Below are 23,754 nucleotides of genomic sequence, written 5' to 3'. Positions count from 1 at the left end.
TGTTTGTCCAAGCAGGGGAGTGATTTTTTTAAAAGGTATTTTTGTGGTTCTGGGCAGCAAATCAAAAAATCTTCTTTTGTTCCCTTTGCCCCTCTGTCCCCCCACCCCCTGTTCCAAACACATCATCTCAAGCCTATCCAGCCATCAAAATAAACACTAATTAAGATATTTTCAGTGATGTTCAGCATCAGAAATTACCAGCCCCACAAAAGGGATGCTGCTGTGCAGCGATTCATGGTGTCAGTTGATTCTTTTGTGGTCGTTGTGATAAAATATACCTTTTCCCCAGCTTCTGTTCTGCCTTTCACTCTATTATTCTCAGCTCTGTGGGCTGGGCCCCAAATGGAAAAGTACTATAGTCTCTGTAGACTCTTCTGTGTATATAGGTGAAACCTGTGACAAATAGAAACTGCAATGAGAATGTTACGTAATGATTCAAATATAATGTGACAATCTATTTTAAATACATTAAAGTATCTCATATCCTCAATCCCACCTGGGGGATCTGAGATTTTGCCTTGCCCATTGGGCCTGCTGTGGTGGGAGGATACATACATGCTCAAACCTCATAGTGGGAAGGACTGCATCATTCTTTGTCCCCTCCTAAGGCCATGCATAGGCTCTAGGAATCTGCATTCAGCTCTCCTCATCTGCTCTTAGAGTATCCATGTTCTATACGTGTGTGTGTGTGTGTCTTTCAAATGAGTCCTTACACCTAAGGTCTGGTCTTCTCTGTGTGGAGATTATCCTTTAATTTAAAGATGGAAAAAGCCCTGCTAGACCACCCAGTCCATCACCTGGGTACATGCGAACTAGTGCTTTGCCCCGTTTAGTTTAAAAGTCCTAAGTGACATAGACTCCACCTCTTCCCCAAGGGAGACTATTTCCCAGCCAGTTACAACTCACTGGTAGGAAACTGATGCTGATATTCAGGCTTCATTTTCCCTTGGGAAAAATGTCATCCCATTCCTCCTACTTACACCCCCTTGTAACACCCTCAATAATTCCTACCCTTTGTGCCAAAACCTTTCAGATGTTTGTACACCATTATCATTTCTCTTGTCCTTGATCTCGTTTTTTAAATGTTTCCATATACATTTTGAAGCCCTGGTTCATTTGTTTGGCTCTTTTTTCTTTCAATTTGTCAGTATCTTGTTAATAATGAGGTGCCCAGAAGTGAACACAATATTCCAGATGGATTCACATCAAGACATCACTGGTGCCGCTCTGGTCTGTGATGACTATATATTAAGCCTAAATTATATTGTCCTTTTTTGTTGCCTTATCTGTCATATTGAAACTCTTTTCTAATTTGCTGACCGCTACCACTGCTAAAGCTGTCTTGCTATTACAGCATACTTGGTTTCTCCCTCCTTTAAGATGTGTGTTTTAGATTACTTTTCTCCTGGGTAGGTTAACATATTTTTTTTCTACTAGGATCATTTTATTTTCTGCACATTTCTAAGAACATAAGAACGGCCATACTGGGTCAGATCAAAGGTCCATCTGGCCCAGTTATCCTGTCTTCCGACAGTGGCCAATGCCAGGTGCCCCAGAGGGAATGAACAGAACAGGTAATCATCAAGTGATCCATTCCTTGTCACCTATTCCTCTCTCAGTGTCTTTATTTTTTCCCTGACCTAGCTAATATATGCAGCGCCTCACATCTTAGCATCCTCTGCAAATATCATTAACATGCTGTTTATACCCTCTGCCAGATCATTAAGGAAGATGTTAAATAATGACCCCTGCAATACCCTAACCAACACTCTTAAGCCCTCACAAGGAGCCACTATCCAGAACGTGATATATTGCCATTTATCCTCCATTCAGCCCTCAACTGTTCATATTCAAGCCAATTTACATTAAATTTGAGAATGGTCTCATGAGATACTGTACCAATTGCTAGTAATATCCAAATATATTGCATCTACCACTTCTTCTCATTCATTGATTATGTTATATTTAGAAAAACAAAATGTATCTGGCAAGGCCAATTGTTTGTAAACCCATACTGCCATACCTCATCTCATGTTTCTGTTAACCTCTGGATATTTTAATGTTTTTTTCCTTAATAATTGTTCCACTATTTTATTAGGCATAGAAGTTACATGTATGGAACAACTGTCAGGATCACTCTGCTTTTCTTTTTTGAAGATCAGTAGTGCTGTTTCTCTGGTCTTCTGGTGCCTTCTCTCTTCTCCATAACTTTTTTAAAAATAATTGAGCTTACTATGCTCAATTCCCATTATCTTCAGTCGGAGACGAGGGTGCTTAGCACTTTCCAGGATCAGTTCCTTTGCTAGCTAATTCCCATATATCCTAGGAAGCATATGACCCAGACTACCTGATTTGTATACAACCAGATTTTCTGAGTATTGTTTTACCTGCTCTTTATTGATAGTTATTTTTTTACAAATTCTTCCCTACTTCCTTGTCCAAACTTATTTTGTCTTGCTGAAAACAGATTAAAACAGAGTTCAGTATCTCTCATCCATTTGTGAGTAATTAGTTCAAACGTCATTAATGACCTACTTTCCCTCAAGTACTCTTCCCCCAGTATATTGGCAAAAGTGTCTCTTAGGTCTTGATGCAAGAAAGCATCCTTATTCTCGACAGAATTTAAGCACATGTTCAATTTTCACTCAAGCCATCATGTGCTTAGAGCTGTATATGGATGAACTTTAGCATGTGCTAAGTGCTTTCCTGAATCATGGCCCTAGACTAGTGGTTCTCAAGCAGGGGTACACGTACCCCTGGGGGTATGCAGAGGTATTCCAGGGGGGTACATCACCTCATCTAGCTATTTGCCTAGTTTTACAACAGGGTACATAAAAAGCACTAGCAAAGTCAGTACAAACTAAAATTTCATACGACTTGTTTTACTAGACACTGACATGTAAGTGCAATATTTATATTCCAATCATTTTATTTTATAATTCTATGGTAAACATGAGAAAGTGAGCAATTTTGCAATAATAGTGTGCTGTGATTTTTATGTCTGATTTTGTAAGCAAGTAGTTTTTAAGTGAGGTGAAATGGGTAGAGTAGTCTGGAAAGGTTGAGAACCAGTGCCCTAGACTCCTTAATCCTTTTGACGTTATTCACTAATCTTATCTTATGCTGCCCTTATTTTTTCTCTGGAAACTCTAATCGACTATACTCTTGTTTGGTTGTCCTTTCTCATTTGCTTTCTCTGATATGGACATTTTTAACCTCAAAGTCATGAGTGGCCCCTTGTGAAGCTGTCGATTCTTGTTTCTTGCATTCTTCTTTTTCAATAGAATTGTAGCTAGCTGTGCCTTAATCGTTCTGTCTCTGAAAACTGCTTATGGATTTTGATACTTCCTCCCATTGAGCGTTAGTCTCTAGATTTCTCACGTCCATAAAATGTGCCTTGAATCTAATACCCTCATATTGCTGCTGCATTTGATACCCCCCTCCATTCCTTAATTTTGTGATTCAAGTAGCACATGACTACTCGTTCCAACATTCAGTATTATTTTCACCTCCTCACTCAGTTCCTCCCTAACACTCAGTAGATGATTGGGAAAGTTTTCTCTTGTGGTTGGAGTCTCTGGGCCAAATTCAGAGATGATGAATAAGGTGGTGTGGGTTAAACTCCCTTAAATCTATCTACACCCACTCTATCAATGTGTAATTGGTATAACTTACATGGCAAGGAGCCAGGAAAAAGTGGACACTAACTTAGGATGTGGGCCATTTACATTTACATCTTCTTCCAGTTAATCAGTGTGTAAATTACATCATCTTCAATACCCAGCACATCCATGGAGAGGGTATCAGTAAGTCTCAAGGAGTCTTAATGCCAGAAAGTTTGAGTTACTGTAACGGAAACTTATTTACATCACCTTACAGCTCTGAATTTGGTCCTCTGGTTTTGGGTCATTGGTTTTCTGCTGCCTTTTTGGCTGGCTACACTTGTTATCCAGAAAGTACCTAGGTAGTCTGAATCTCCACACGTCTTTTGTCCAGGAATGTTAAAGATCCCATGAAAGACGGTAGGATTTATAAAATGTACTGGTCCAAATTCACCTTCTGTCCCATTGTACACCATATGGCATGTCAAGCCCCTTTTGGAGAAGCTGTATTTTAGAGATGTGTGCTGTGATTCCTCTTTCTATATACCATTGACTGAAAAGTGACATTGGATCAAATGTACTGTGTGAATTATTAGGAGGGTTCAGGTGTGTTAGGTCCTACCCATTTCATCACAGAAAACAGCAACTGGGAAAAACCTATTAGGTCCCATCTCGTTCATACTGTTGGGACCAGTTCAGGATGATTCCCTAAGATGCTGTGTCTAAGTGAGCTTTAAATAACTCAAGCAATGGGCTCTCTCCATTTCCCTTGGGAGATTATTCCAGTCTACCTACTAGATTTAACAATTAAGCAATTTCCCCAGGTATTCAGTCTAAATTTTCTTTTGTTCAGTTTTATCACATTACTCCCTTACTATAAAATTCCTCTGGTAATTTAAATATGAAGTGACTTTGGAATACATTTCCTGATGCAGATCATTACTTGATGGGAAAGTGTTTGTTCATTATGGGAAACAGTGGGCTACACAATGCTGGAGGAGATGGAGAAGCAAGTTGAAGGCAGAGGTATGTCACAAGCATATTGGAGTCCATTGAAGTGTGTAAGGGAGCTCCTTCCCTGTCCCTTTGGAATGAAGTAAAACATTTCAGGAATAATAGAAAGGCATTTGGGGGTGAACTCCCACACTCTGTACCCAGGAATAGCAGTGGAGTTTTTGATTAGATTAAAAGGGGAGGAATGGGACGGGGCCACTGTGTATATAGAATAGTGTGACACAGGGCAGGTCCTAAACACAAACATTCTGAGAAACATGGCAATAAAGTGACAGCTCTGTCTGTCCTTATAACTACCCTCTGGCTGTAGAAAAAGTTTCTGAATATGTGCAAGAGAAAATCCGCAGGCTGGATTAGAAAGACTCCTCAGATAGAAAGAGGGCACTGCTCTGTTTTACAGACTTTGTGAAGAGGAGCTGAGACCCCCAAAAACTTGTTACTGATTCATATATATATATATTATATGATTCCAGGATTGTCACTGTGTGTCCCTTTGAAGCCTAGTATATGTGTTGAGTCAGTGTGAAGCAAGAGAAACAGCTGTTGAGAGGTTTTTTGTTCAGAATATCAGTAGGTTCAATTATCACTGGGATTTGAGGTCTGTTACAATTCACTTTTTAAGTTCTCAGCCATTTTGACTTTATGAATTAAATCTGTGTATCAGCAAGGTATGTCTCTGTCATGTCAAGAGTACTAGGTCATTGTGATATCAGAGGTAACTTAACCAATCACCACCCACACTCAACAGCTAATTTGCATACAATGATTTTGTTGGTGTATGAAGGAGAATACACAGATGGTGGATTACTTCTTGGTCCAATTGCCACACCCATGCGACAACACAAGCTTTCAGCTATTAGTTTAATATATAAACCAGCTGTCCTTTCCCAAAACTTCAAAGGCAAGAAGAACAGCCTTTTTCTGCCACAGCAGCTGAGAGCTGGCTACGTTCTGCATCGTTTCTTTTGTATCTAGCATCCCTTATGCTGTACACATGCTGTGTGCTTGTGTTTTTGTCTGTATTCCATGCATGTTTTTGCATCTGTGAAGCATAAGTAAACCTCTTACATAAAATTCTGTATTTGTGTTGTGTGTGTTTATATTTGCACCCCATACATGTGTTGCATCCATGCTCTTGGCATGGAATCATATAAAGAATGGTCTTTCCTGATGTGTGGCATGTGAATCCTTTGGACAGGTGGGAGGGCTTGTTCCATCACAGCTTGAGCCTCTGATCTCTTGCTATCATGGTAAAATGTATGAACTCTAGCTGTTGCTCCTAACAGGTGCTCCTGAGCCAAGAGTTATCATGATACCATAGATAATGGAACACAGCAAGTTGGTCTCCGCTTTTGGTTAAGGAGAATTGAAAATGTGGATGCTAAACAAATCATCAGGCTTCTCGTTTATCTCTTTACTGCACTTAAACTTATTGGCTGAAGAAGCCACCAAATTGGAACTTCACAGACAGACCCTTAAACTCCCCCATAGCCCCTCCCCCAATTCCAATTCAGGACCCTCTTCTTTTTCACTGAAATGTATTGATGTAAAGGACAAGGCTAGAGTGACCATACGTCCCATTTTGGCTGGGACAGTCCCTTTTTTAAGCCCTGTCCTGGCCGTCATGACTTTTTTGGCAAACGGGACAAATGCCCAGTTTTGTCAAAAAAATGGGGTGCAAATGAAAGGGGTGGGGAGAGGGAGCAGTGATGCCAGCCCTGAGCAAGGGAGGAGGCAGGACTCAGGGAGGGGCGGCAGACAGGGCTTGGCCGAGCAGTGACACCAGCTCCAGAGGGGCGGGCAGAGTGAGTGGTGAGCGGCAACACCAGCTCCAGACTCGCGCAAGGGGGGCAGGCAGGGCTCAGGCGACACCAGCCCCACGTGGGGAGGGGAGGGGAGGGGAGGGGAGGGGAGGGGAGGGGAAGGGAGGGCTCGGGCGAGCAGCTCGGGCCAGGCCCGCGCAGCATCCTGTTTTCCCTTTCAGAAATATGGTCACCCTAGACAAGGCCCCAAGGGTGTGTGAGTGGCCCCATGCGGAAGTGTGTGTCCAGTGGTAAAACTGCAAGTGAAGTTAAGAAGCAGAAAGGCAAAGAAAGTGAGACAGCAAGGAAAGGATGATTTAATTCTCACCCCTGTGTTACCAAGAGGCAATGGGCAGGACTTGATGGTGTTCATGAATATCCACTTCATTCACACTTCCAACTGCTTTTTAAATCCTGAGAAGGGCTTACAAAGCTTTGGATTTTAAATGTCTTTTTCTGAGGAAGGGTGGGGGTTCCATTTTATTAGCTGCACCTGCCCAATTCATTCACCTCCTGGCAATTTCTTATAAATCCTCATTCCCACCCCCCCAGCCAAATCAAAAATAGCAAATCTTTTCTATTTCTGCTAAAGAATAACTAACATCCTTTCCTTGGAGATGGTTCAGATGTACTGTTCTCAGGCCGAAAGTGAGATTTTATTTTTCCCCAAGGGGAAAATTTAGCAGAAGACATTCATTTTGTAAGCAACAGTGAAGATATACTTTCCTGTTCTTGTGACCTGATTCCCCCCGCCCCCCATGCCAGTGGTTCTCAAACTTTAGTAACCCAAGGACCCCCATTTTTATTTAAAATTTTGCCTTAGACCCCCAAGCCTCCCTCTCAGCCCCAGGCCCTGTCCCCTCTCCCCCCCTTCCTCCAAAGCCCCACCCTTGCCCCACCTTTTCCTGCCCCCAATCCACCCCAGCCCCTCCTCTTCCCCGCCTCTTTCCACTCCCCGGCGTACAGGAGGCGCTGAGAGGGAGAGAGGGAGGGGGAGGAGTTGATCATCAGGACCCGCAGACCCCCTAGAGTACCGTCAGAGACCCCCAGGGGTTCGCAGACCCCAGTTTGAGAACTGCTGCTCGATGCAGATAATTCTGATCAAGTTGACATAGATATAGTCCTCCTTGAGCTCCAGTGCTTCTGCTTGGTTAGAGATATATGACTTTGCATTTGTCCATGTGACTGTCTGAAAATTCCAGTAGCAGGAGAAATTGTAAAAATCTGCCATTAAGCTGCATATTTATATAGCACATGAATATACAGCTATGTTTTTGTGTAGGTCATGTATTTACGGTCTTCAATAACAATAAATATGTACCAGCTGGCCTTTGATTGCTTGTTAACGACCAATTGTACCTTAGGCCCTCATTTTCAGAAGTACTGAGTATGCACAACTCCAGTTGAAATTAGTAGGATCAGCCAAAATTCAACACCTCTGAAAATCACACCCGTAATTTTCCTGGGTTATTTTGATAGGCCAAGGCTGGCGGATACTGGTAAGTTCTAAGCTTCATGATTTGAAATGGATATACCAAGTGCACATGGGTAGAAGAATGCACTGTTCAGAGACTGTTGGGAGGCACAAGCTGGCCCACTTTTTCTTCTCTTTCCCTTTAAAAAACAAAACCCAAAAATTATATACAAAAATTACTACAACATTAAGGTTGAAATCTGCAGTGTTAAAATCAGTCAGGAAATGCCAAAGTTAATATACCAATGATAGTGCTAATTCAGCTAAATTGCAGAGCTGTAGTGTGTGCTAGTTCTGTTTTTCTTTGTAATTGTGTAGCTTCATACATTACTGTGTATAATAACTATTAAGAGCTATCCACAAGAGATACAGGATGTGCAACACTCCAGATGTTCCTACCTCTGCTGCTGGAATCCTAACTTTTGCATTTCTAGACATTGACTTTTTCAGTGCACCCTTCATGTAATGTTAAATTACTTTCTTTAGAAATTATTCTGGTTCTGTTGGATCAATTTTCTCTTTCCACTGTTTACTCTTCTTCACAAGGGATGTTTCTTAAGAATTCACCTGCTGCTTGTTTCCTACCTGAAGTATCATCTTGTGACACTGGCCATGTCCATGGCAACCAATTATGTTGTCATGTGCAGAGATTAAAGTCTGCCAATTTCCATGGGCACTTCATGCAAGTCAGGAAAAGTATGAATTGCTAGTTTACTTCCCCCATTTGCTTAGAAATGGGATAGGCAAATGGAAAGAATGCAAAAGACAGGTAGCTTGTACCTGTTAAAGGTAAACTACTTCCTGGCACAAAAGACAAAGGGGTTATTAAGCTTGTTGTGACGTGTTTGATAAAATCTCTTGTAAATGTCTCTGTTCTTGATGTTATGCTTAATTTTCTGACTAGAACAAATGATGGAAGACACAAGAGGAAGTCACTGATGCTATAATGCAATTTTCTATTCCCCAGCCAACTTAGAATAATTACTTTTGTTGCAATATAACTCATTGTGGTAAGTTATAAATCCTCCCACTTAAAGAGAAAATAACTCTTTCTTCTTTTCCCCCAGCATTTTTCTTCCTTTCTGAATTAAGATATCAAATAAAAATGGTAAGTGGACTCACTCATTAGCTTAAATCAAATCTACAATTTTAACTTGTGTTCAGGATTCTAACTTCTCCTTAAGTGCCTAACAACCTAATTTAGCTAGCATGGGAATGGGTAATACAAGACTGCTATATCCCTGTGTTTTCAGGGAAATCTCTGCAGAGCTTCAGTTTATGAGTATTTTACCTTCCAGTTTGCAAATACCAAAGGATCTCAAACTAGGTTACTTCCAGGTTTGTTAAATGCCATACTTCTAAGAGGCTAGAGTTTTGGCTTGAATGCTATCTGTTTTTAGCATTGAGCTCAACAGCAAAAAGAAGTGGCTCCACAGGCCTGCTGCTGCTTCTCCAAACTCAGGCCTGAAGTGTCATCTTTCTCACATTATCCATGTCTTACGCAGATGTGAAACAATGAAAGATAACTTGAGAACTTTGCTTGAAGCATTTTCAAAATGAAGGAAGAAGTGAGGGAAAGAAAGCTCCCTCTTACCTCTTGCTCTCAAGGGACCCTCCCATTCTCTTAAGTAGAGAAATGGAGTTTTCTAGATTAGAAGAATATCTAATGGAGAAAATGCCCGGAGGACTGTCTGTAGCCCAAGAGTTTGATTTAGTGCTGACAGCTGCTCATCTCTTCAACCACAGGACTGCAGCAACAGGAGGAAAAGCTGAGCCTGCAGCAATCTTTATAGACTCTCACTGAGGCATCTCAGGCTATGGACAGAAAGCGGGATGAGAGAACTGTCTTTCGGAGACTGTTTATCTCTAACAGTTAATAGGGACACCATACTTAAAAATCAAGGTGAGCCATTTCAAGCAAGGAGCAGGCGATGGATATGAACCAGACAGTGAAGTTATTAGCCAGCAGGGGGAGATATTGGTCCATATTTGAATGCCGTAGCTAGCATGTCTCAGTAATTTAGCGGGGAAAAACGTAATACAGGAACCCTAGGGCAGTATTATTGGTATTGAAACACAGATAAAGATCAAAGTTGTACAAGAGTAACTGATGAAAACAACATATTACAAAAATAATCCCTTTTTTGTAACGGAAGAAAAAACAAATTTATAAAATCCAAACTCAAATCCTAGGGCTCCGAGTATCCTAATGTCCTTGAAATCATTCAAATACCACCCCAAAGTCAGAGAAAATCCAATCAAACGGAAAACCAAACAATTTTAATGCTCAAAACTCACAACCCCTTTGTAAAAACAGCAATAAACTGTCTGGCAAAACAAGAGTGACCGAGGCTTAGGCAAACCCAGAAGTCATTAGATACATAGCAGGTAATCCACCCCAGTTAGCACTCTAACAGATTAATTTTAATCGGGGTTTTATAATCATAATCCCAATGAAATAATGCGCGCGCACACTGACTTTTTTTCCCTTTTAAAAGCAGATTATCTTGGACACGTTAATGTTATGGAAAGTAAGAAAGATGTTGCGTAGGGAAACAGCTGAACAATTTGCGGGGTTCTAGAACTTGTTTTGGATTTATTTCATTTGTGTTGAACAGGGTGATTGTGTTTTATGGGAAGACGTCTACTACACGTGATTAAGCGGGGGGGGGGGTGTATAACGTTTGAGACCCTGTGGATAAAATGCTGTATTTAATTTTACACTATTAGAGAAGATGCAGAAAAGTCACTGAATTATTCCCAGTGTGTGGTGAGGGGAGGAGGGAGAATTGAAAGAATATCCCCACTCTGCCTGGAGCCTGCCCCGTGAAAGAAACGGCCGGATGTTATAGAAGCGTGAGAGCTGCTGAGTAAAGAAGGGGCGAGCGAACCCCTCTGCAGTTTCTTCCATCCGGCTCTACGAAGAGCAGTACTGCTTACAACGCCTCTGAAGCGCTCTGCAGATCCTTATCGAGTGGCTCAGAGACAGAGTGGCTTGTAAATCAGATAAGGAGAGGGGGATATTTCCTTCTGCAAACAGGGCTCGCCCCCCGAGCCCCACTCTCACTCCGCTCCTCTCCTTTAACCAAACAGGGAGAGTCTTTTGCAATTCATGAAAGTGAAGTGAGCCCTCTTCCCCTGCCTCCTAAGAGCTGCGTGGAGTGCGAGCATTTCGGGCCAGGGCTTTAAGTTATCTGGGTGCCCCCGGCCTCTGTACCCGGGGCGGCTTCTCCTTTCCAGACCCGTGTTGTCCCCACACACTTCGCTTTGCAAGGGGGAGCGCCCGAGCCAGGAGCTGGAACCAGAATTCCTCGTGAAGCGCAGCAGCTGCCTACCCCCAATTATTGCCAGAGTTCTTGGCTCAACCAATCTCCAGAGCAGGGAGAGTCTCGGCATAGGAGAAGGGCCCTAGCAGAGCCCTGCACAGGGATCCCAACGCTGCAAAGGCAACAGCTCCCCAGAGCAGCTGATTTACCCCCCAGCTTCATCCCCTCCCCCATGTAACCCAGTGCATTCCTCACAACCCTGCCTACTTCACTACAGCCGCGCACCACCGCTCTACCCTCTTCCCTCACATGCATCAACCCCAGCTCTGCACGCCAGCAGCCGTACACATACACACCATCGGTCACTTCACACACTCGCTCTATGGAACAGACATTCTAGTGCCTCAGACTAGCAAACCCACGCGCCGCTGCAGCTGCACCTCCCTTTAAGAGGCCGGGCTGCCCCGCCCCTCTCAGCCCGAGAGGCGGAGAGAGAGGCGAAGGCCCCACTATCCCGCTTCGCTATTGGTCGGCGAGGTGGGGCTGGCCTCGCTGGTGCCTGCGCTGGGGAGTACAGAGCGTGGCAGGGCGGGCGGTGGCGCTGTGCAAGTTGGGCAGCTGGAGGGGAAGCGCTAAGCCGCCGGGACGGGACGGGCTGAGCCCGTGGAGTTACAGTGTGGAGCTAGGAGTGCATGGGCGCGCTGAACCCGGCGGGACCGGAGAGCGGAGCCGGGAGACCCGCGGAGAGCTGGACTCCAGCTGACGGGGCCCCAAGGAGCTAATCCGGGGCGAGGCGCGGGGGGCCCCGGCTTGGAGGGACTAGCGCGTGGGGGAGAGGGCGGATTTCTCCGCGGGACCAGCCCGTGCAGCAGTGCCCGACTGGGGGAGCCGTAGCAGCTGCGCGGGGGGCCCTGAATGCGGGCGGAGTGAGCCCTGCTGCCGGGGGACTCCAGCCACAGGGGATGGGAGCGTGAAACCGGCTGAGAACCAGGGCAGCGGCCGGTGGGATTTACAGCACCGGGAGGATTAGCGGCTCCCCGGCCCCGGCGCCCCCGGGCGAGGGGGAAGATGGCCCTGCCGGAGGGGTGCCCCAGTCTCTGCAAGTGGCTCCTGGGCGTCCTGCTTGCCATGTGCCGGCTCGCGGCGCCGCTGGCCAAGAACCTGGAGCCGGTATCCTGGAGTTCGGCCAACCCCAAGTACGTGTCGCACCCTCGGGTCCCCCATCTCCGCCGCGGGCGTCTCCCCTTTCCTTTTAGCGGGGGCCGGTTCTCCGGGGCGGAGGCATGGCAGCGTGGTTTGGGCGCCCCTGCCTGGCGCAGGAGCTGGGGTCCAGGGCGCGGCAATCCCTTGGCAGCTCACGGCAGTCCAGGGCCATTCTGAGCCGGCTGAGCTCGCCCAGAGTGTGCGGTGCCCGCTCCTGCCCTGGTGCACTGCCCCGGGCGTTGGGCGCTGATCAAGCTGGACTCGGCTGCGCGCGGTGGCAGATCAAGCTGTCATGTTCCTGCGGGTCGCCGTGCAGCCTCTCCTCCTTCCCCGTCCCTTTGAAGTGCCCGGCGAACGCGTCTGGAGTCTCCGCTGCATCTGCTGGGGCAGCTCTTGGGAAGAGAGAGAAATTACAGAAGTTTAACGCGGCCCCGGTGCTTAAATCGGGCCCGTTGGGCTGTAACGTGGTTCTGAGTTCAGCGTTGCTCCCGCGGACTTTGCCTCCCCATGGCTGATCGTGCCTAAAGGGCCGGCCCCATTGTGTCTGATTTCTTCTTTCCCCCAAATACACAGCTCTGCCTAGATCCAGCGTTTAGAGAGGGGGGAAGATGACATGTACCAGGTTTTTAAATAGACTAAAATGAATATTTTATTAGCTTTTTTAACTCTGGATAATCTAGGGTTTCATCTCTTCCACAGAAACCCATTTAGGAAACTGGCAAGGCATCCCGCTGGGGACTCCATAGGTAACACACACACACGCAGATGCACATAAATGATTTATAGGGCGAGGCGAGAGCCCGAAGTGATCACTGATGAAGCATTTTCTCTCTCTCTCTTAGATGAAATTAAACACGTATATTTTTACTTTAATTCTCCCTTACCCCCTCTATTAGGCTATCTGACTTGATAAAGCTAAATATATTCACTTAATCTTACCGTCCTAATAATACATTTACTTTTCTAATCAATCATAACCTGGGGGAGATGCCCCCTGACTATGCCCTCAAAGAAGAAGGGTGGAAAGACTACTGATATGCTCTTGCCTCTTAGAGCAATACCATAGGTCCCTTATTTAGGGACAATGGTGATATGAAATGAGCATGTAAAATGTATCCGTAAAAGATGATTTTCTTATTTATCTAATTTGATTTTTCAATTCATGCTGGTGGAACAGTTAATACAGTGGGAGAAGAACATCCCCCCTGCCTCCTTGAATGGTTCAAGAAGTACAATATTAGAGTCCCATCTGTTTCTTTTACGCCAGTCTGTGTTCAGTCCCAAGCTCTAGACATTACTTTTCTACAGGAGAATATTCCAGTTTTTGGATGTGCCCAATTAAAGTGGTGTAGAAATATTGTATTTTTAAATCTTGTGTCTCACTTAATTGCTGTTGTTCAAATATTTTTGTGGGAGGTGGGAGCGCCTTTTTTCTTTCACAGGGATTCCCTGGCTGCATTTAAAACATTACCCCAAATTGTTCCTTCGTTTTGCAATCTTGTGACCACACTTTTACAAGATTCTCTTCCTCCCCCTCCCACACACCCCCGTTTTCTCAGGGAAAATCATTGTTGGCGGTGGGTTAAATTTCTTTTTAATTGTCATGCAGACTTTTCTCCAGATCTTTGAACCTTTAAGTGCTTTAGAATATTTCTGAATAGAACGGACAAAATCAAATTTTAATGTCCCACAAGGGATTTCAAGTTGAATTGGGATTCCAAATTTCAGTGCCCCTCTTGTGCCAGTTACTTGTAAAATGTAATAGCTATATTTGGATATTGGGTTGGTTTTTTTTTTTTTTTTTTTTTTTGCTTGTTAAAAATAGGTTACCGAGAATCTTACTACTTAAGCTGTAGATATTGGTCTGGAATTGCCAGCAGATGGCTTTCAATTCACATGCTTTGTGCAAACTTGGACTAGAGGCAAAAGAACTGGAGGTTAATATATCAAAACCTCATCACATCTCTGTCAGTTTTATGCCAAAACGATGTTCCCTTTGCACAAAAAATTGGGTGAGAACTTTGTCTTTTTTTTTTTTTTTTTAAATGTGTGAACTTACAACTTTCTGGCTGCTTTTGCAGATACAGATGAGATCTAGGAATGTTTCAAGTTATTTGCAGTCTTAACAAGACTTCAGTTTTATTGCAAACAGGATTTCTGTTGATATCTTTATTAGATCATCTAAAAGTAATCTATGCTTTTTACCCATGGCTTTAGAACTGCACAGATTGCCTTTCCATTGTGCTAGGTTCAGATTGACTCTAGGCCCACTCTCCATTTTTTTTCTTCCTCCCCTACTGTGCTAGTCTGTAAAGGATTTTTTAATAAATTTTGACTAATGGGCAAATATTTAAAAACTAGCCCTGGTTTCTATCATTTACCTGAACTCTGCAAGCTGGAGCCAGGGAGACCACTCTGCCTTCAATTTACATTCCCATTGACTACAGGAGCCAGCATCCAGAGATCTCAATTGGCTCCACAAGAGAAGATTGTAAACTTTGGTGCCAGCCTTTATTTAATAATGCCTCTGGCTTGCACCTAGTATAAATGGTAAACACATTACACCTAGTTGTAGAAATTTTACTCTTTGTATATACTTTAATAAAATACCAGATATGCTCATCTGCCTGCTTCTTTGGAGCAGATCTTCAAATTGTCCTTGATTCTAAAATGGCTTGGAAGTACTATTTTCTGAGTCAAAAGCTGGTCTTCCTTTGCTCCTGGCAAATTTGTTGTTGCCTGTTTGTTTTACCTGGTGTAAAGTGGTAGGCACTTTCCTATCTGTTTCTGTAAATGTCTTTGTTTGGAAACGTTGGTTGTTCTGAACCTAATGGAACATGTTGCCTCTTTGTAAATTGTTTTTCATTTATATTTAAGGCACCCAGAGGCTGTTAGGAATGAGTTGCCTGAAAATTAAAGATTAATAGTTTTGTCTTAACAGTTCAGTACTGGTGTACTTTGATGTGGAAAGGCTGGTATGGCTTGTTAAAAAAGTAGATATTTTTTGAAGATTTCGGAGAGGAAGGAATCTTTCTTGCATTAAAACATGAACAGAGAAGTAAATCTTTGCTTCTACATTCCCGGTTTCTGAAATCTAATAGTACTGATTTTGTTACCAGCAAAGCTTTTGAAACAACCAGAATTTAAACAATTCTTATCTTCAGGGTAGGGTGACAGGGGAAGATTTAAGCACTTCCTTCAAGTCCTACTTTATATATCTGATGGGATTCCAGCATTCACTCCTTTTTCCCTCAAGTCCTTATTGTAACGTGGCATTATAACTTCACATAGAATAAATTCGGTAGAATCCCCGAACAACTGTGGTCTTAACTTAAAAATATTGATGATGAACGTTACTTTTCCAACATGTTTGTTGGATTAGAAAGTAACTAAAAGCTTTTAAAAGATGTTTAAGAACCCAACTTGGGTACTAATGACATGAAGGCGTTTTGGGACCGATTACATCAGGATGTTTTTGGTAGCAGTCTTGCTGAACTTTATCTTGTAAATCAGAGTGTTTATCTTATCCCCATCTCGTCTCAATTTTTTTTTAAAAAAGCCTTTATCTTGATAACTTTCTCTCCAAATCTCTTAACAATCAAATGAGTTTATGGCTTTTCTGGGAGAGGGAGGAAAGGGGAAAACGAAATAATTTGAAACAGTTTGGTCATCCTGTACAGCTGGACACTAACACTTAAACAGCAATTTATCTCGCTATCAGCATGCGAATGTGGATGTAAATGCTCCCATTATGATTCAGAGGAGTTAGAAAGACTAGGAGAGAGACTTTTTCTGGCCAATAAAATCCCAGTAAATGATAGCATGTATTAGATTCTCTCTTTCTCCCCCCTAGGGTGACCAGACAGCAAGTGTAAAAAATCGGGACGGGGGGTGGAGGGTAATAGGAGCCTATTTAAGAAAAAGACCCAAAAATCGGGACTGTCCCTATAAAATCGGGACATCTGGTCACCCTACTCCCTCCCCCCCCTTGAAGATACCTTCATGGGCCTGGAACTCAAGAGGAGCCCCCGTCCCCAAAGACCACCTCAGCTTATTTAAAAGAAAGAAAGTAAGTGGTGGTGGGGGGGGGAGGAGTGGCACTAGAAATCATTTTTAACTGATTGCATTAGCTTGAGAAGTCATAGATGGATGTACCTGGCATGGGACCGATGTGAGAAGCCATTTCCTTAGTGCAGAGTGTTTGCCATTCTAATTTGTGCTAGGAAGCAAAGAGAAGACGCCCTCCTTCATTATGTGATGAGTCTTCTTTTTATGAGTTAGCTGATACCTTTGAGTTGCATTTCTGGTACTTTTCCATATCTGGGTAATGTAAAATGTACACTTTGAGTAGACAAACCTGACTAATTAAATTGTTTTTAGTGTTAAATTGTTAATGCCTGCAAGGTTGGGAGGAGTCTTACAATTATTCTGCGTGTTTGGAGTATATTTCTTTAATGCCCCACCCAAAAGCAAGCATATGCCAATGAATTTTCAGAGTGCCTAGCTGTCACAGGAAAACTGGTTGCCCTTATACTCTAAGGCTTGGTCTACACTTACCCCCCAATTCGAACTAAGGTACGCAACTTCAGCTACGTGAATAACGTAGCTGAAGTTCGAAGTACCTTAGTTCGAACTTACCTCGGTCCACACGCGGCAGGCAGGTTCCCCCGTCGACGCCGCGGTTCCCCCGTCGACGCCGCGGTACTCCTCTCGTCTAGCTGGAGTACCGCAGTCGACGGCGATCACTTCCTGGTTCGACTTATTGCGTCCAGACAAGACGCGATAAGTCGAACCCAGAACTTCGATTCCCAGCCGCTGAACTAGCGGCTGGGTGTAGACACCCTTAGTTGTTGCAGTACTTGCCTTAGAATGTAACACTGAAAGAGGGCAAATTAAAAGAATGTTTCATTGCTTATGAAGATCAATATGTGAGTGGATTTGGAGACATCCTCTTTAGTTAGGTTCCTTGTTTTCCTTCCTATACAGTGGGTTTGATGAATAGGTGGAATAGTTACCATTGGAGGGTAATGGTCACTCCTTGATGCTTGTGGAATTTGTTTGGAGTATGGTGGAATTGCTGGTCCTACTTCAAACTTCCCATAGTATGGATTTCAGAAGCTAAAGTTTGTAGGAACACTTGCTTATGTAGAACCTATTTCTCTGATATATTCATATTTCTGTTTCTCTTTACTTTTCTGCCAGCAGACTTCTGGTGTCAGCAGAATTTCTCTTTTGAATAGCCAGAGTAGAGTGTAGGACTTGGGTGAGAACAAAGGCACAGCTCCATTGCCAGGCGTGTACTGGGGTTTACCAGGGTGAATAGGGAGTAATGTTGAAAATCATTCTTTCTTTCTTTCCCCTCTACAAATTAACCTGCTGAAGTAGCGCCAACTAGATAGGAATTAAAGATTGGCTGGTTATTCAGTGGTGGTGAAAGGCTGAAATGAATATGGAATGTCTGCATGATGATAGAGTTCCCACACAGAAAATGTTCAGTTTTTGGTTTTCTGTCTTCTAGTTATGGATAGGTTGAACTTTTCGGGGTACTTGTTCTCACAGCATTTCTTCTCTGTTTTGCAAGGATACTAGATAGAGCAGATCCATATCTGTGTAAGTTTTCTGTATAGAAGGCGGCTGTGGATACCAGTGAAGTCTATCAAATTCTATCTAGGGCTTGGACCCTTGTGGAATATCCTCCCTTGCTCTTGTGTTTTAATACACGAGTGAAAATCAAATTCTTAATTTCTGGACTCCAGTTTTTCAAGGGTTGCCACAACTAAATCTGTGGGACCCCTCTCTGTGTTGCTTTCTTCTGTGGTTCAGGTCTCATTGGAGACGACTGGTTACCAAATAGAACACGCTACACTTTTTTTATCTTGCACTAGTGCTTTTGATTTTTGCAAGTTCTGCTCAATTAGACATGTCCCCCTTTTCACTATGTATTGCTCTCGCTAGCAAATGCAATTGAATAAGCAAATTTAAAAAGTGGGGTGAAACCTACATAGCCCCCATCACACATTGCCCCCCAACCTAATAAAAATGAACAATTTGCTTTTTGTTACATTAGAATTATTTCCTCTGTGCTGATGCATTTGAAGACCACTCACTAGGATTTTTGAAACACAAAAAATGTTTTCTCTTATGCTTCTTGGAAACTTAGAACTCCAGTGATTCCTTATCAGTTCTCTATCCAAATGTCATTAAAAGTGCTTAGAATTAATACTTGTTTTTAGAATAAATCATGTGGAATTTTCTAAGAGATACAAGGAAAAAAGCATTACACTTTAGACTGGCAGGACTTGATAGTGTCACTTTAAAATATGTCAGTATTTTTATGCCCTTTTCTCCCTGCATCCCACTACTATTCATATAAAGGATGAATTTATAATTTTGTTTTGTGACTCTTCCGTGGGGTGAGAGAAGTAGCTGTGGTTACCCTTTGGATTAAGTGGACACCATCGGGTTAAATATTGGATGTAAAAGGGCAACTTCCTTATAGATGATACAAAATGTCCTAGCCTTTTAAATCTTTCATTTACTTTCCACTTTGTCAAATATTTTACTTTGTTCGTGTTGAGTGAGAAATGCAGAAACATTTCCCTTTTGTTTTTAGTCAGTTTCATTTTTGGCCTTTGCACTATCAGATATTACTGTATCTTGTATTGTGAAAAATGCAGGATAAGGATGTGTATCTGAAAAATATGATAATGATTTTGGTGGGCTTGAGCTTTTAATGTGTGCTCAACAAACATTTAGGACAAATTTTGACAGGATTAGGGCCCCTTTAAGTGAGCTTTGCATTGGAAATGAGCAGAGTTGTTCTACGGGGGGCTCAATGAACCAATGTGGTTCTAATTTTATCCCATCATCTCTGAAGGGGGCTCTTTGAAAACTGCTTTCTGAGTTTACAGGGGGACAAAAATTGAAGTGTGGTTTCAATGATTTAATCAGACTGTGTGCTATTTAATAGATAGTGTTTTTGATCGCTGGTTGGGGTGTACTATTGTTAGACAACTTGGAGTTACGCAGAAATTCTGACTAAATCTTAAATCCCATGAGTGTAATCTTGGAGAAATATTGACCCTGGTGGGCTTCTGTGCTGAACGCTGAAAGGAAACATTCCTAATAAAATATGGTTTGGAAAATTCATTTCAGGCTGGAATTTGGCTTTCCAGAAAGCATTTTAATAGGGAGGAGAGGGAAATGGGACACATCATCCATGTAGCTTTTAAGAATTGATTATAACCTACTATACTTTTCTCCCACCTCCTCCTCCTGCCCCCCCCTCCGGAAATTTTATTCCTCGACTTGCTCACTATTAGCTTTCTGTAGCAAGAAAATTACTCTTAAAAAAAAAAAAAAAAGTTTGCCAAGAACAAAAAGGTCTTATCCTTTGTGGTATTTTTATTCTGTCTTTAATGACATCACAGTGTCCTATTTAATTTTGTAAGCACTGGGTTTGAAGACTGGTGTCTCTCTGCTTTTTTTTAATGTCTTTTATGAGGGACAAAGTACTTGTGGGAAAGCTGTTTTTGATGGGAGTAGTTGGCCTGGAGCTCTGCATCAGTGGGCTAACACTTGTAGGAGCAGATGTAATTTAATTACCGTACTGGGGGTACATGAGGCGCTTCACAGTATAAGGAGTTGAGCAATATTGAATACATGCTGCTTATTTTTAATTACAAATGTATTTTGATTGTAGAACCTTTTGAATAAGAGTGATTCTGCTGGTAGTAGTTGGGTGTTATCTGCTGTGGTTCCTTGCTAATCTGAGTGGGGGATATCCAGATGGCAGCGTAACTGATCTTATAGCATGCATGCACCTTTAACTGGCACATCTGAAGGGGTTTTCTTAATCTCCAAAGACTGGTTTGGATTAACTGGGGCTGGGCAGCCTGAATCCTGGTTCATGTTTCCTGCTGGAATGAAAGAACTGTTCTCAAATGTGCCAGGAAGATGAGGGTGGAAAAGGGGCTTCAGAGCATTGCATGCTTCGGTTCGAATAGTTCAGATGTAAGCTTGGCCTCATGATTATGAGCATAATGCTAGTTCAGTTTTGTGCAGGGTTGTTGAAAGTGCATTTTCCAGGTTGGCTAGCTTCAATTTAAAGTGCATGCAGAACATTGTTTGCGTGTTGTGATTACGTATAGGGGTGCAGCACTCTACTAACTACTTTGTAGCACATCTACATAAATTTGTGTTCATGCATGATGGAGGGGATTTTTATTACACTTTGCCTGTCTCTCCATTTCAGTGAGGATATGGCAAGTTTGGCATGTCTTGGCGTTATTCAGGGGAGAGATGAATAAATGTAACTTTCAACTTTGGAGAAAGAAAGAAAGCCATTTCCCTCTAAGTCCTGTTTCCCTTCTCCGTGCCTTTGCCAGGGCTCACGGAGTGTCTTTAGGGAATGACTCTTCTGTTGACTTAAGAAATTTTTTTTTAAAAAAAAGAGGGGGGTTACTGAATTTGAAGCAGCGACTGTTGCAGTAGCTGCGTAAATACCACTGGATTCTATAAAACAGATTTAATTGCTTCCTTAAAAAAGAGCTGTGATGGGGTGACTGATTGTGAAAGGAGCTGTAGTTTCATGTGGCTAAACAGCTGCTAAAGTACCTTAAAACACTGTCTGGAATTATGACAGAATTAAAGCTTTCGTTTCTTTGGGGGAGTGTTTTTTTTTCTTTCTTTCAGCATTTCAGATGAGAGGGTCCCATTTCATATTTGATCTGAAGGAATTAGTGACTTCAGTATATTCTCTACCCTTTATATTTTTTTAAATACAGCATTTCAGATATACATGGCGCTTTATATAGTGGTTTAGCAAACAGAAGATGAGTCTTGTCCAAAACAGGCATAGTACAGCAGATGCAGGTAGTGTATTCATGGAACGGAGTGTGGATACTAGCATGCATCGTGTAGGCCTTTTCCCATATCCTCATTGTGTTAGTTATAAAGACCAAGGCTAATATTTCAAACTATGTCTAATTAAAGCTTTTTGCCCCTTTATGGGATTAATATTGAGTGGAGTTTAGAAAGTTCTCTAAAAGTCTTTGATATGTATTGGAGACGGCACTAATCTTCTATAGGATTTTTGTGTCTCAGATGGGTAGTATTGTCCCAGTGTCTCCTTGAAAGGTTTCAGAGCTGCTAATATCTAGCAGAGTAGCCATTCTACAAAGTGTTAGAGTCAAAGAAGCCTTGGTGCTTGGAAGCAAATCTGCTTGAGAAGGGCAGGAGTCCTAGTGGAGAAACGTCTTGTACAGATCAGTAGCACATGGTATTTGGAGTCTGGCAGCTGAAGCAGGGTGTGGAGAAACAAAGCTGAAATCCGCTCTGTGTCTAATTAATGATTCCTTGTATAGGAGGAAACTGGAAGGAGTAGCCATCATGTCACATCTGGGCAAGGATGCAGTAATGTGGTGGTGCTTTTATTATATTTGTCTTATTTCCTCTAGAAGGTTTGCTCTTTTTGGCTTTTTTGGTCTGTTTCCCCTTTCATTAATTTCTTTTAGGTCTTGTCTACGTAGGGAGTTGTTCTAGATTCTAGATTAACTATTCTGAATTAACTCCATGGAGTAAGAATGTTTTTTTAGAAACACAGACAAACAAACCAAAAAGCCGCCTTCTGTGACCTAGAGTATCAGGGACTGAGTTTTGGAAGCTGAGCCTCTTTGATCGCAAGGCAGCTTCACAAGGGTGATAGTTTCCCACACTAATCCTTCAGGGGACTGTCCACATTAATGGTCACTCATCACTAGCTGTCTGTGTTGGTCATTACAGTTGAGACTCAGAAGTCCACAGCCTCGCGTAGAGGGCGCAGTCTGCTACTTACTGGACAACCTTAAAGGCTGTGTGTACATGAGCGGTTTCTAAGATTGCCTGCTATTGCACTAGCACCAATGCAGCTCCATCAGTAGGCTGACCAGATAGCAAGTGTGAAAAATCGGGACAGAGGGTGGGGGGTAATAGGAGCCTATATAAGAAAAAGCCCCAAATATCAGGACTGTCCCTATAAAATCGGGACATCTGGTCACCCTATCCATCAGTAGAAGTGCTGGTCAGAGTTGCAGACAGGGTTTAGATGTTTTTATCTCAACCTGATCCCAGTGGGGCTAGACAAGTTGGCGCTGAACATCTGTCCTGTCTATGCTGACTGGCCCAGCCCCTGTGTTGCTCCATTGGTGGCAACAGTGGCAAGATTTACCTTTTTTTTTTGCATTATAGCAGCATCTAGGAGCCCCAAGCAAGATCGGGCTCCTTCGTGGTAGATGCTGTTCAAACACATAGGCAGTGACTTTGGCCTTATCTACACTGCCACTTTACAGCGCTGAAAATTTCTCGCTCCGGGGATGGAAGTGATGGAAGTTTCAGCACTGTAACGTGGCAGTGTAGACAGAGTACCAGCACTGGGAGCTACTCCCCTCGCGGAGGTGGTTTTATTACCTCTCTCCCAGCTCTCTCCCAGCGCTGGAGCCACGACTACACAGCCACGTTAAAGGGCTGCCGCGGCAGTGCTTCAACATTGGGTAGTGAAGACATACCCTTTCTCTGTCCTGAAGAGAGTGTGGTCTAAAACAAGACAAAAGATGAGAAAAAGGAAGAGTTATCCTCTTTTTAGGGATGGGGAACTGAGAGACAGAGATTAAATGATTTGTCCAGGGCCCCCTGGACATTTGTGACAGAGTTGAGACCAGGACACTGATTTTCTGAGTGCCTGGGCAGTGTCTGAGTCACATGGCTATTCTGGATTAAACAAAAATGCTGCTGTAAGCAAGGCTCAAGAGTTATGATGGTGGTGGCAGGTAGGGCTTTGCTTTGGTTAGCGATGACTTGTTCTCAGAGCTCTCTCCATTCACTCCCCAGAGCTGAATATAGAATTATTCAGGTGTCAGCGTGGCAAGGCCGCCAGGGCCCTGGAGCCGAGCAGCTGCACTTAAAAAATGCTAGCTATTTTTAACCCTGGCTTGTCTGTTCTGCTTGGAATAACCTTTCCTGACTGCAGCCTGCCCTTCACAGGTGCTCTGTCTTCTCTCTTCTCTTCCCACAGCAGTTTTGTCAGCTTTTGTCTGTGGTGCTTGCTTTGGGTAGTAGCCAGGTTGTGCCATGTTGAGGAAATACCAGTCTGTGGGTGAACAAATCACTGCATAGACTATCAGGATAGGGAGCTACATAAAGGCAAATACGTACAGCCCAATACTGATAAGATAAACCTGTTTTCAAGTGAAATTGTAATGAACTGGATTTCTTTTTTAATTTGCTTGCTAGCCTGTCTTTAGTACCTTCAGAATAGCAAATCTGCATCTGCTCTGTGTACAGTGTCCCTGACTACTGAATTGATGGCTTGTTCCCCTTCTGCAGTAAAAGATAGGGATGGGCAAAGCTTGCATATT

General features: G+C 43.0%; 1 protein-coding gene across 1 annotated transcript in view; it reads left to right on the top strand.

The window, feature by feature from the left end:
• Positions 1 to 12,226: 12,226 nt before the first annotated feature.
• The window catches only part of EFNB1 (ephrin B1), a 115,862-nt gene continuing 104,334 nt past the window's right edge, over positions 12,227 to 23,754 (top strand). Inside the window, exon 1 of the mRNA XM_065411156.1 lies at positions 12,227 to 12,354. Coding sequence (XP_065267228.1) covers positions 12,227 to 12,354 — 128 coding nt within the window. The remainder of the gene's footprint in view (positions 12,355 to 23,754) is intronic.

This window comes from Emys orbicularis, chromosome 9 (genome assembly GCF_028017835.1).
Source record: "Emys orbicularis isolate rEmyOrb1 chromosome 9, rEmyOrb1.hap1, whole genome shotgun sequence".
NCBI classification, from domain to species: domain Eukaryota; kingdom Metazoa; phylum Chordata; order Testudines; family Emydidae; genus Emys; species Emys orbicularis.
This window is presented reverse-complemented; position numbering and strand designations above follow the sequence as displayed.